Source organism: Nannobrachium achirus, assembly GCF_963921795.1.
Source record: "Nannobrachium achirus genome assembly, chromosome: 5".
Classification (NCBI taxonomy): Eukaryota; Metazoa; Chordata; class Actinopteri; order Myctophiformes; family Myctophidae; genus Nannobrachium; species Nannobrachium achirus.
In genome coordinates this window covers 35880406-35893609 of record NC_137814.1, presented here as the reverse complement: position 1 = coordinate 35893609, position 13204 = coordinate 35880406, and the positions used below count along the sequence as shown (strand labels likewise).

At 43.1% G+C, this 13204-nt stretch overlaps 1 protein-coding gene across 1 annotated transcript in view; it reads left to right on the top strand.

The window, feature by feature from the left end:
- Nucleotides 1-10124: 10124 nt before the first annotated feature.
- LOC308285858 (voltage-dependent R-type calcium channel subunit alpha-1E-like) overlaps nt 10125-13204 on the top strand; it is a gene marked incomplete at its 3' end in the record, with an annotated part of 73555 nt that continues 70475 nt past the window's right edge. Inside the window, exon 1 of the mRNA XM_080726744.1 lies at nt 10125-10456. Within this exon, the coding sequence (XP_080582870.1) occupies nt 10353-10456 (104 nt within the window). The 5' untranslated portion in view covers nt 10125-10352. The remainder of the gene's footprint in view (nt 10457-13204) is intronic.

Sequence of the window (13204 nt, the reverse complement as noted above, 5' to 3'; positions counted from 1 at the left end):
TCCATCGTATCTTGTAACTATTAGAGGCATCAATCAAGCAAAATGCAGTGTTGTTTCAAGGACTGACTGTCGGGGAAGGGGGGTCCCAAACTTGAATGGGACAAAGTAAAACCGTGGCAGGTTGATTAACATGAATAATAATGATCAAATTGTATATTCCTTGCCATTCATTTTTTATTATATTTTGCAGGATTCTGCAGATATCCTGCTGTGTCCCTTGGTCAGGTCGATATGCAACTATTTTACTAGTCTTCCTCTCATTCAAGTGATTTCAACAAGTAGCGAAACATCCAGAGAGCTTTTTCTGTAATTTATCTTGTAAATGAAAGAGTCAAAGTAGGATGAGTAAGTTATCATGCTGATGGAGGTATCTCAGTAAGAATTAGTGCATATCACTCTGCATCAACTTTGAACCAATGTTTTTATCATATTTCTGTATGAACAGAGATTTCCTTACGATTTATCTGCTTGAAAGCCCAAATATTGCCAGAACTGATGTCTGTGATGTATTATTTATGCTATGTGAGCAAGAAGACAATGTGAGGATGAACATTTATTCTGAATATCTGAATATTTAAACAAAGGCACTATGGTAAATGTGGTTAAAAAGTAATGGTACAATCAAATTATTCACTGCTTGCACGGGTAATGGGTAGCACAGCTGAGGAAAAGTGGCAATCGATGAAGTAGGCATTGTTTTGATTTGTTCTCTTTTACATGCTAAAGATTAACCACTTTAACTCTTTTGGGCATGTCATTATGGGCGGACATTGTGGGGGGTGAAAATGGTCAAATATTTTGCCCTGCTCACAGTTCACTCCTCTGTGGCGTGTTGTAAGCATATAGATTGGCTATCTTCAAAGTAATTTTAAGGTATGAAGAAAAATGCATACCCTGGGCCATAATGCACAAATGATACATTTCAATTCCCTTTGCCAGTTTGCAAAACTGTTGATGTTCTTTGGTTAGAAAAAGTTAATCTTCATTACAGTTCAACTACACTGTATACGGTGCTGATACTGTAGGTTCACAAAAGTTGACTCTGAATATTTGGTGCAGTACCTGGTGAATTCTGTAAAGTTTGTTGATTTTCATTCTTGTAAATAATCGCTTGCAGTGAAACATTTTTGTGCACTCAACCTTGGATTTATTCTCAAATCCTGTTATGTCCTTTGCATTTTAGAATATGAAAATAAATTGACTCTTGATGATTACAAAAACTTCCACTACTTTTTTTTTACCACTTATATATTCAGTAAATGAATGACTTGACTACAAACAGAGATTGCAAATAAGATGATAAATGTGGTCAGCCACAAGTCTCAGCCATATTGATAGTCAAGAGATTAGACAAAACAACTAAAGTAATTTGCCTTGGTCCAAACATATGTATCTACCGGTATATAAATAAACTGAATGTTCCTCATAAATGGCAAGAATTGCTCCTCAGTGAATTTGCAAACTGCTATGAAGAATTTAAAAACACAAGTGCCATGTACATAGGTAGCCTACATCAACGGTTCTCAAAGTGGGTTTTTGAGAGGGTTCCAGGGGGTCCCCAGCAAAATGTGTTAATACAGAATCAAAATCAGTTCAATCTATCTTGACATAAAACATGTTAGTAAGGTGGCCTACATGATGAGGATATGGCTTTATTTACCCATCACTGTTGATGCATCATCACTGGTGGCAGATGATTTCTGCTCTGGTCTTATGTAGGAACTGCAAGCACTTCCTCCTCTGCAATTCAGCCTCGGGAATAATAGGATTGGTTAAGATGAGCATGGCTGACCCCTTAATTAACTGTATATGAACTATCATGGATTCATTTTAATCACACATAATATTCCACCCTTGTTTTTAATTTTGTAATTGCATCCATGTGACTCTTGGTCTTGGCCTGGAAATTACGCTTGAAAGGGTACTGTGGTTATTGCCTATATAGGCTGACCAAACAAAGATGGGACAGAAAACTAAATAATTGATTAATGAATATAGACAGATGCTACTCAATATTACTAGTGTAGTGCATAATATTTTACTGCAGTTCGAAAATATCCATTTTGTTCTGTCCTTTATCGGCACACAACATTAGAATGTTTGGGAAATCAACTGTATGAGAGCAATGAGCTAGTGCAATTAAAAATAAAGAAATTCGAGTCCCATATCGACGGCCTTTGCTGCATGTCACTGCTGTCTCTCATACAGTACACTCTATAGTAATGATTACAATAAAAAATATAGAGCTTTATCTGTTTAACAAAAAACTTCTTGTTTTAACCAACAGCACCTTAAGGAAGGACTACGGACTGATCAAGATAAAGGCCCCTGGGTGCATGGTGGTGCAGTCGGTAGCGCTGTCGCCTCACAGTCAGAAAGTCCTGGGTTTGATTCCCGCTGAGGACACGTGTTCTCTCCTCCGTGTCATCAGTGCCCACACCCTAGGTGTGGTTGGCGAAAGGGCCTTTCTGTGTGGAGTTTGCATGTTCTCCCCATGTCTCCTAGGGTAGGTACCTTCACAAAAAACATGCAGTAATCCTGGTCTCTATACTGCCTCCCCCTGACCAGCCAGGGCGCCTGATGGAGGGGAGAGGAACTGGTTCCTTCCATGCCCTATACGTCCAAATGGGGAAACTCCCACTGTCAGGTGAAAACAAGCAGCTTGAGCATAGAAGGAAGCATGAGGTCAGTCTGTTGCTCTCCCTATAGGTTAGCAGAGTGTAATTAGACAGTTGGCACTGGCTGAAGAATTGGTTACAAAAATTGTGGGATAAAAAAAAAGAAAAAAAGAAAGGCCCCTGAAGGATCCTTTTAGCAGCAGTGGGGGCTCTTTGTATACTGTATTCATTGTGCCTTTAAGTTAAGTTTTCCTTTTTTTTTAAGCGTCTTTCTTTTGTTTATTGGCCACAGATATTGGGAAAAAGATCTTTTTGAGCCTAGAGCCCCGGGCTTTGAGACACCTCAAGCGCTTTCCAGATTACATCATCACAAACAGTCCATTATTGGTGTGATGACTTTTGTGATCCTTTTTGATCCACTCAAGCACCTACTGTCATAACTGCAGGGATGGGAGGAAGGTCCCAGTATGCTCAGCCAAATGCTTCTATATTGTAGATTCCGCTATTTCCTTGCCATACAGATCTATTCCATACCATACAGTGGATGGCTGCAGAGTAGACGGACTTCAGGACTTTCTGTGACACCTTGAATTTTAATTTTAAGTAACTGTTCGATGCGATACAGGCGTTCTGTCACCTTCTTTGTTACAGAGTGACTCAGTTGAGCATTCTCCACCAGGCCAGGTCCTTGTGATTTGTGAACACCCAGGTAACTTGAAGTTACTCACTCTGTCCACTGGTGCCTCATTAATGAAGAGGGGTGTGAAGACCTCTGCCGTTTAAAAAAAAAAGTCCTCCCCTTGGTTTTTCTGATGCTCAAAAAGAGGCTGTTTTCTGACTGTGACAATTCTGCCTCCTTCTCCAAGCCCTCTCACCATTTGATATCATGCCCATCACCACTGTGTCATCAGCAAACTGATTCATTTAGCAGACGCTCTTAATCCAGAGCGACTTACAATAAGCAAGGTAATAAATAATAAGTACATTAATACAATAAGAAAGGTACTACATCAATACACCAGTAAGACTCCCTAATCGGGAGATAAGTGACCATCAGGTCGCAGCGTGATTTTAGGGCAAAATGTGTAGGAGCAGTGTACAAAAATGTGTTTGAAAAAATCGGCCAGATGGTGGCGCTATATGGGACAGATCCATGTTGATAACATGAGTGTAGACATACTGTGTACCGATTTGCATGATTTTAGGGCTAAATCTGTTGGGGCAGTGTCCAAAAATGTGTTTGAAAAAATCAGCCTGATGGTGGCACTATATTAGCCTAGTAAACGACCAACTTCCGTAATCCAGTAGGATTTCCAGAAGATTGGTCTAGCCTGATCCTATGCAGAACCATTTAGTGGGCGCTATATGGGACAGCTCAATGCTGATGGCATGAGTGTAGACATACTGTGTACTGATTTGCGTGATTTTTGGGCAAAATCTGTAGGAGCAGTGTCCAAAAATGTGTTTGAAAAAATGGGAATGATTGTGGCGCTATATGGGACAGATTCATGTTGACGGCTCTCTTGGCGCCGCCGAGGCGGACGCGTGGGTACCGGCCCCGGCTCTCCCGGTCGCTCCTAGCCCAAGTTACGGCATTTTATGTGCGCTGCAGTGGCAGGGTCCTCCACTAGGGGCATCCATTCTGGAGCACCAGGAGTCGGTGGTCCCCCGGAATTCCCCGTGAACAGCCCCGTTAGGGTGGTCATTTTTGCACTTTTTGGTGGCGGCGTAAGGGGGTCCCTGGGGGTCCCTAGAGCTCCGGGGGGTCCCTGGAGGTTGTGGAGGTTGTGGATTGGCAGGCAAGGAGTGTGTGTGCAAGGTTTGGCATGGATTGGGGCAACGGTGGCGGAGATATGAGTTGGGGAAAAGTGTGACGTGACGGACAGACTGACAGACTGACAGCCTGACAGACAGCCGGTGGAGGTTTTGGTAGTAACTGCGACCTGACGGTCGCAATCAACATCAATACATCAAATGCATAGAAATATCAATCTAGAAAAAATAACGTAGGTAGACCTAGCACCTAATCAGTAAAACCTAAGAATGCTATATTATCTAGCTTTCATGAATGGTCATTGAGGGTATAGGCAAGTCAAGTGCTATGGTAAGTGCAATGGGGACGGGTGGGGTTGTAGGGGTTGATCAGGCTTTGGAGGTATGGAGGTGCCATACCATTGGCTGCTTTGAAGGCCAACATTAGTGTTTTTCATTCTGTGCGGGCCACAACGGGGAGCCAGAGGAGGGAGCGGAGAATTAAGGGGTGACACATGTGAGAATTTTGGCTGGTTGAAGACCAGTCGTGCCACGGTATTTTGGATCAGTTAATTGGAGAGGATTGATTAAGTGTAGCCTGACACTCAGCCTGAATTGACATCCCCATCTCTCCTGCTTGTTAATAAACTGACATTTCAGCCAATCAGGAAAGAGTATCCATTCATCAGTTACAATTCTAATGTTCCACTTCCAGTTACAATTTTGTTTGCTAACTTTTTCATCACTTCCACACTTGTTTATCCTGTATTCTGTATGAGTTCTCTCTCCTGATTGGATAAAATATGTATCATGCCCTGAAAATGTATTTTCTGTTTAGTAAAGAACTGGAGATACAGGCCTCCCTTCTGCCCCTCAAATAGCCTAAAGATGACCTGAGGTCACTGTCAACCTCTTTCCTGTCAATATGGTTTTGAAACGCCTGTGTCTTTTCTGTTGAGATATTCTAAATTCTTAACTCGCCCTGACTCCCATCTTAAAATATGTCCAGGGCTGATGAGGTCCTGAACTTTTCTACGGCCTCAGACAGGCTATATTTTCGGTCACCAGCACTTTCGCCTATAACATATTCGCCTACACGCATTTGGTCCTTTCGCCTGGCATTTTCGCCTTGGAGGAGAGTCTTTTCACCTACCTGTCTGAGCCATTTCGCCTACCCTCAATTCTGCTGTCAGACTGTCCATGTTTGCAAATTATCTCTTTGTCATTTAAACATTATAGTGACTGTGACAGTGGTGTCAAGTGAATCTAACAGTTTACTTGACATTTATTATTTACATCACATTTTATTCCTAAAAAATGGCAAAATAGTTTTTTATGCCTGTTAACAGGCAAGGTTGATTCTATAGGCTATTTAGGTGTAGCATATCTTATCCTATATAGGCTAATAGCCTACATATATATTTTGTATAGCCTAATGTTAAAACAATATAGGCCTACAATACTGTTCATTTTACAATACTGTTCAATACTGCACCAAAGAATGTATAGTATCCGACATGGATTAATTAATTATTTGGGCGCACCTGATTCCAATAGCTCTGTATTTATGTGATTACTATGGAGTGCATAGGATAGCCGTGTGTAGGTTTGACATGTAACACCACTGTCACAGTCACTATAATATTTAAATGACAAAGAGATATGAAAACATGGACAGTCTGACAGCAGAATTGAGGGTAGGCGAAATGGCTCAGACAGGTAGGTGAAAAGACTCTCCTCCACGGCAAAAGTGCCCCGCGAAAAGACCTGGCGAAAATGTTATAGGCGATTATGCCTGACACCATATTTTCTACCAATAGCCTATTGCCAACATACATGAGCCTATTTTGTGTCATTGAATGATCTGCCAGACAGGCATCGAGTGGAATTGACTTTATTGCGTCTAGTCTACCTCAGTGTCTCAGGTAGCCTAGCCCACCATCTAGTGGCGAATATCAGCCTATCTGAGGCAATCTGGGAACCCATCGCTGCTAGGCCTACTGTTGCGCGTGAATGACTCTTTCCCTACTGACGGTGGCGTCAAATCCCCACTCTATTCCCCACATTATTAATCAATTTGATAAAAACCCACATAAATTATGAACAAGAACTTCACGCCCTTCTGGTGGATGAGACTTATAGGTCTACTGGGTGGTGGCGACCAGCCTAGGAATAGGATAGGTTATTTAAGGATAAACAAACCTGTGTGTCTGTCAAATGACTAGTAGGTCTAGGCCTACTTAAATGTAGAAGTAGGCCTACTTGTTACAAGTAAAAGTCTGGAATTCAATAGGCTACTTTAGTAAAAGGACGAAATTATTGGCATCAAAATATAGCCTACTTAAAGCACCAAAAGTAAAAGTAGGCTATCGGACCAAAACATGTGTGAAAATAGCAGATCGATAATACCTTAAAATTGTAGGCATACTTATAAAAAGTAGTAGGCCTAGGTCTTAAGTAGGCTAAATGTAGCCTACTTAATTACTTAAATGAAGTTGAAAGATATAAAGTAGCCTAGTCCACTTTTTACCAATACCCATCTACTCATATCACAACTCGCCTTTAAAATGTTTTCCATCATCTTTCTTCTCCATGTCTATTTATGTTCATCGCCGCTAGACTCCTTGGCTCCGAGCCATCCTCCTGTATTTAGCCATACAGCGGAAATCATCACCCAAAAGGAATTCATTCAAATCATGCACTAAACTTGGAATGAGAGGCTGAATTTGTCCATTTGATCGTGGCTCTGTTTCGAAAAGATGGAGAAAGGCACATCACTCCGAGGTAAAATTGACAAATTGATTAATCCTTTCATTAAAGCTAATTGGCGTTTTTACTTTACGCTCCATTAATTTTGTTCCCCAGAGAGAATTTTTGCAGGTTTGTTTTCGTAATTGTTTTGTATGATCGGAATGTTATTCATTTGGTTGGGCGCTGGTGAAACAGAACTCCCAGTGAAAACAAGCAGCATCCTAAAAATAAATGAATTATATTCCTGTTAGGTGTTAGATTAATTTGCGTTTGTCATGTTTGTAGTAGACACCTCGACGGTTGACACGCACAAATTAGGTGAGGGGTCCGACTCGCACTGTTATTGTTACAGTAGGCTAATGTGGTCATTAAAGCTTGCACAGCAGAGGGAAAATCAATTAGAAAATAGATGCTTGTTAACTTCGATGAATGTTATATTTTATTTGGCAATAGACAGTTACTGTAAATTTGAATCAATATGTGAATGAAGGAATAGGCTAACACCCAACTGCATGCCTAAATATAGCCTAAGGCAGATCACAAGTTAATCCATAATCACGTTGAACTATATCTTAATGTGTATGCCTATGTGATAGACAGATCACAAGTTAAACTAATCTCGTTGAATTAATGGTCATTCATTTTGTAGACAGCACTGACCTATTCAGGGATCCATCCTGTAGTGTATGTAGCCTACCCTTTCTTCATGATGTTGTTTCCAGTTATGTCATTCAACAAGTGCCTTTGAAGTCAGTCAGTCAAAAGCTGGGATGCTATATAGTGCCTGACATTTTGTTTTCTTGACCATTGGTAATATGCCATAGCCATATCCTTGCACCTATAATGTAACATTATGGCAAAGGAACATGTGTGCATCATCATTGACCTCTAAGCCTTTCTCTGCTTCCGACTGTCTCTTCCCTGTAGGTGAAGGCAGATATCGAGACATATTATTCTGTGTTCTGTACATGTCCTTCTTAAGAGTCTGCTGCTGATGTGTGTGTGAGTCACTGTCATTGCCTCAGCTCTCCCACACTCTGTCGCCATCCTTTCAGCTCCAGCTCAATAGAAATGGCCTTGTTTCCTGCTTCAGACTTGTGTTAAACTCCTGCTTTGCAGCCTTGTCACCCCCCGAACACCACCACCACACACACGCATGCACGCACGCACGAACGCACGCACGCACGCGCGCGCGCACACACACACACACACACACACACACACACACACACACACACACAGAAAAAACAAACTCGTATTAGCTCCATGTATTCAAGAATTTGCTAACAATAACATGGCAAAAACTAGAAGCAGTGCTCTTCCGAGCACAGGTCTCCACCAGGCCACACAAATCGGCCTGTTATAGCGCCACCATGAGGCTGATTTAAAAAATGTGGGGCAGAGGTTCTGAATTAGCATCCAGGGAGTGTGTGTGCTCAGTTTGGCAGCGATCGGGCCAACGGCGCCGGAGATTAGCTGGTAACAACCAGGCCACACAAATCGGCCTGTTATAGCGCCACCATGAGGCTGATTTGAAAAATGTGGGGCAGAGGTTCTAGATTGGCATCCAGGGAGTGTGTGTGCTCAGTTTGGCAGCGATCGGGCCAACGGTGACTGAGATTAGCTGTTCACAAACTGCGAGGACGCACGGACGCACGCACGCACGCACGCACGGACGCACGGACGGACGGACGGACGGAGGGGAAAACATACTCTCCCTCAGCCTTCGGCTGGTGGAGACAATAACGATTAACGAGGAACAGATTGATCTGTCAGTGAAATCCATATGGTGTCAGGTGGTGCCGTCACAACCATGCCGTTTTTTGTTTTGTTTTGTACGTCCACAAAAATGTGTGCTTCTTCTATTAAAATAAAAAATCCTGCTGACATGGGCAGTCATCAAGAACGACAGCTTCCAAGTAGAGTTTCACTTTGAACATAAACTGAACTACTACCAGCAAAATATATATTTTTAATTATTTCATGTATATTCTGTCAATCTGCTCCTCCGCATCCCTCCTCCATTCAACATGTCTTTTTCTGTAATTCTCTGATTCCCTCCATTTGGTATGGGTTATCAGGGGAACCAAATAGCCACAGCGTACAACTGTTGATAGAATAAGGTGAATTCAGGTGAATCTTTACTCAGCTACTTACTACTAAACTTCCCCTGTGGGACTACAACAGTCTGTCTTCCTTTCCCTATAGTGCAGGGGTCTTCAACAGGGGGTCCGGGAGACCGGGACGCCTAGGGGGTCCTCAGAGTTACTACAGGGGGTCCTTCAAATCTTTGTGTGATAGAAACCTTTTTTCTCATTTATATCAACCACTTGAACTATATTGTCCATATTCTGAGAACTTTAAATCAACAATAGTGGCAGCGCGAGGCATTGTGAGCTTGTAGATCGGCTATTTTCGGCAAAGAGGTTTGGTACAGAGGGAAAAAAAGAGCACACTAAGTACAAAGTGAAAGGTCAAGTTTATTTGACGGTTCTGGTTAAATATCTGAAAACACACATTGACATGAATCCAAAATATACTGATGATTGTGTTGTCAAACGATGAAACTATATGGAATCCGGTAGTCCCTGCTTCATCTCTCTCTCAGCTAAGGGGTCTTCAACGTGAAAAAGTTGAAGACCCCTGCTATAGTGGACACATTTGACCAGAATATTTTCAGTCAGTAACACCAAAAGCAGGGGCTGATTGGAGGTAAAATGTTCTCCTATCATCCTTTGTTTTGGAGCGAACGTCAACGAATGTCTGAGCAATGGCGAAGAACAGCCTTTTCTTTTTTCTTCACAAAGTCATTCATTGAGTGTTTCTCTTTACCCCTCACAGCACTATGGTGAACCTGGCAGCTACCAAACCATTCACCCCCTCCAGCTGCCAAACTCTCCAGAGATGCTCACCAGTTCAGACCAATCCCTCGCTCTCACAGTCACAGCTGACCCTTGCGACTCATCAGGCAGGTTTGGTCCAGAGGGGGCAGCTGGAGGAGAAACCCACGTCCAGTCCTCCCTGTCCCTCCCCGAGCCTGAGGCCTGGCGGACTCCAAGCTCCCCTGCACGTCATGGCCTGGCCCAAGGGTCTCGTTCCTGCTCCTTGCAGGTCCCCCGTGCTCTAAATGAGTACCTGGAACTGCCACCGAGGGCTGCTAGCTTTGATCTTCCCTACAGAGGGGACGACGGCTCCTCTGAGCCAAGCTCGGCCTCCGTGAGCCCGCACAGCATGCTGCGGCGGCGGGGGGGACTCGTGGACCAGAAGGACGTCATCATGGCCCATCAGGCCCACAAGATCCAGTGCACTCCACAGGCCCGCAGGAAAGAGTGGGAGTAAGTACGAACAGGAAGGTGGAGCTCTCTCCACAGATTTACATGTTCAAAGATGGGAAAAAAGTAGCCTTACATTAAGACGCATTCTGCCGAGACTTTCGCGTTGTGACGTTGGGGCGACGGCAGAAGCGTCTTACCGACTTGTCAGACAGGTCGGGGGCATGGTCGGCAAAACTGCAATTGCGGCTCTACACATGCACAAATGCGAAATATAACACACCGCAGAAGTTCTGCAAGATGTATGCGACTTCTGCGGAAGCCTTGTTTAATGTGTTAGTCCGTATTTTTAAATAAAATTGTTTTTTACCAAGTGTACTGCTTTTCCTCGTTTGCTACAATGTTAGCTGCAACAGCACCCGTTGGTGGCTGGTAAGCATTATTGTGCATTCTTCCTTATACACAGACGTCATGTCCTTGTATGAGCGAATGGGGGAATGGATGGACGTCACATGATAAGTGCAGCCATGTTTAACCAAACCAGTGATGCTCGATTTGGAATCGACACAAACTTATAGTAAAAACTAATTTTATTTAAAAATACGGACTAATACATTAAACAAGGCTTCCGCGTGCTATATTTCGCATTTGTCCATGTGTAGAGCCGCAATTGCAGTTTTGCCGACCATGCCCCCGACCTGTCTGACAAGTCGGTAAGACGTTCCTGCAGCCGTCCCACGTCACAATGCGGAAGTCACTGCAGGTGCTTCTTAATGTAAGGCTAGGGAAAAAGCAACCACAGAGGAGAGTCAAAGTCCACATCAATTAACTACAGCAGGGGTCTTCAACAGGGGGTCCGGGACCCATAGGGGGTCGTCAGAGTTACTGCAGTGGGTCCTCCAAACCTTTGAGTGATAAAAACCTTTTCTTCTCCTCTTTTATATTAACCACGTGAACCCTAGCGTCCATATTCTGAGAACTTTAGACAAAAATAGCAGATCTACAAGCTTGTAGATCGGCTATTTTTGGCAAAGAGCTTTGGTGTAGAGGTAGCCTGGTTAATAAACCAGACTGCACAACACCACCCCCTGTTGGTAGTGGTGGTGTTGTGTAGTCTGGCCCTTCACATTAAATAAGCTTTTTCCACCAGCCCTCAGAGAGGGCGAGCCAATCAGGGCTGTAGGCTTGGGGCACGTGGTGGGTGGTGGCCTGGTTCAAAACCATTCAGCCAATCAGGCGAGTCTGTGTGTATTCAAACACATTCCCCCCTCCACTCTTATTACAGACATCAAACAGATTGTAGTCTTTGATGCTTTCAGTGACTAACGAGCTATTGACACTTGTATGGCTCAATCAATTACAGCAGCTCACAAGCCCTTTGAAGTTCAGAGGGAGCAATTAAGAGCAAGTCAACTTAACATTTTTTTAAACCACCCCCTGCCCGCCCCCCCAGAAGTGGAATGTCTGCCCGAAATCTCAGACTCTCTTCCCAAAACGAAGTGTGTGATAGAGTCTGACGCTTGCAGTCAGGCTAGTGTAGAGGGGAAAAAGAGCACACTAAGTACAGAGTGAAAGGTAAAGTTTATTAAGTGACAGTTCAAGTGGTTAAATATCTGAAAACACAAATTGACATGAATCCAAAATACACTGATGATTGTGCTGTCAAACTAACTATATGGAATCTATGAAGAGGTTGTGGGGGTCCCTGCTTCATCTCCCTCTCAACTAAGCGGTCCTTGGCCTGAAAACATCGAAGACCCCTGTCATACAGTATCACATGATTATACATCCTCTGTTTGTGTTGTCCTAGTATGGCTATTGCAGTGGCTTTATTTCTTGTCCATGACTAAATGTGAAGAAGACACTGCAGTAATCCCCACTGCTCTCATTTGAACCAGTTGCTTTGACTATGGTGTTTTCTTGTTGTTGTTTCATGCATGCGTTGGTGTGTTCGCTGATCAGTCATCCTGATACACATTAATAATGGTGATGCTAAGTACACTTGCATGTGGAACTTTGAACCCTGGAACCACGTCGCTCTGATTATCCGGTTACCATCACTTGAATGTGGAGTGGCACTCCATCACTGTAGCCCCCCCACCACCCACCCTTCACTGCTTACACCCCTGTCTCCCTTCTCCTGTACCTCCACTACACTCTTCACTTGATTGATGTATTGTTCCTCTCTAATTCGCTTCTCTCTCCTCTTACCTGTTACTCTTACATATGCACAGTGCACACACACACACACACACACACACACACACACACACACACACACACACACACACACACACACACACACACACACACACACACACACACACACACACACACACACACACACACAAATAATTATACAGTACTATCTGTAGTACATACTGTCTTACTGTATGTTCCCCTTCCATACTCATGCACGTCTCCAGCGACTCATTCAGCACATGGAAAAGAAAGATTGTTTGATGGTGAACGAGCTTGACCACCAGAAAGCCTAGAAACAGGATTTTTCATTTTTCATAAAACATGTATTGTGTCCATATGTCCATTAGGGGATGCTACAGAATCAAACTACACTAATCTGTCAAATAAAACAGAACAATCTAAATGGGAAGACCTTTTTCAGCTATACAAAAGGCCATTTGTTTCTTTGGCTTGAATGATGCTCAATATGTGTTATGCATGCCGTATGCGGTATGGTAATGGTTTTGGTATACTAACAAAAACATTAAAAGCTAGAGTTCTTTGTATAGTATTACTGTATTATATAACATTATTGTTGAGTTTACAGTAAGAAATGCATGTTTTTTCTTT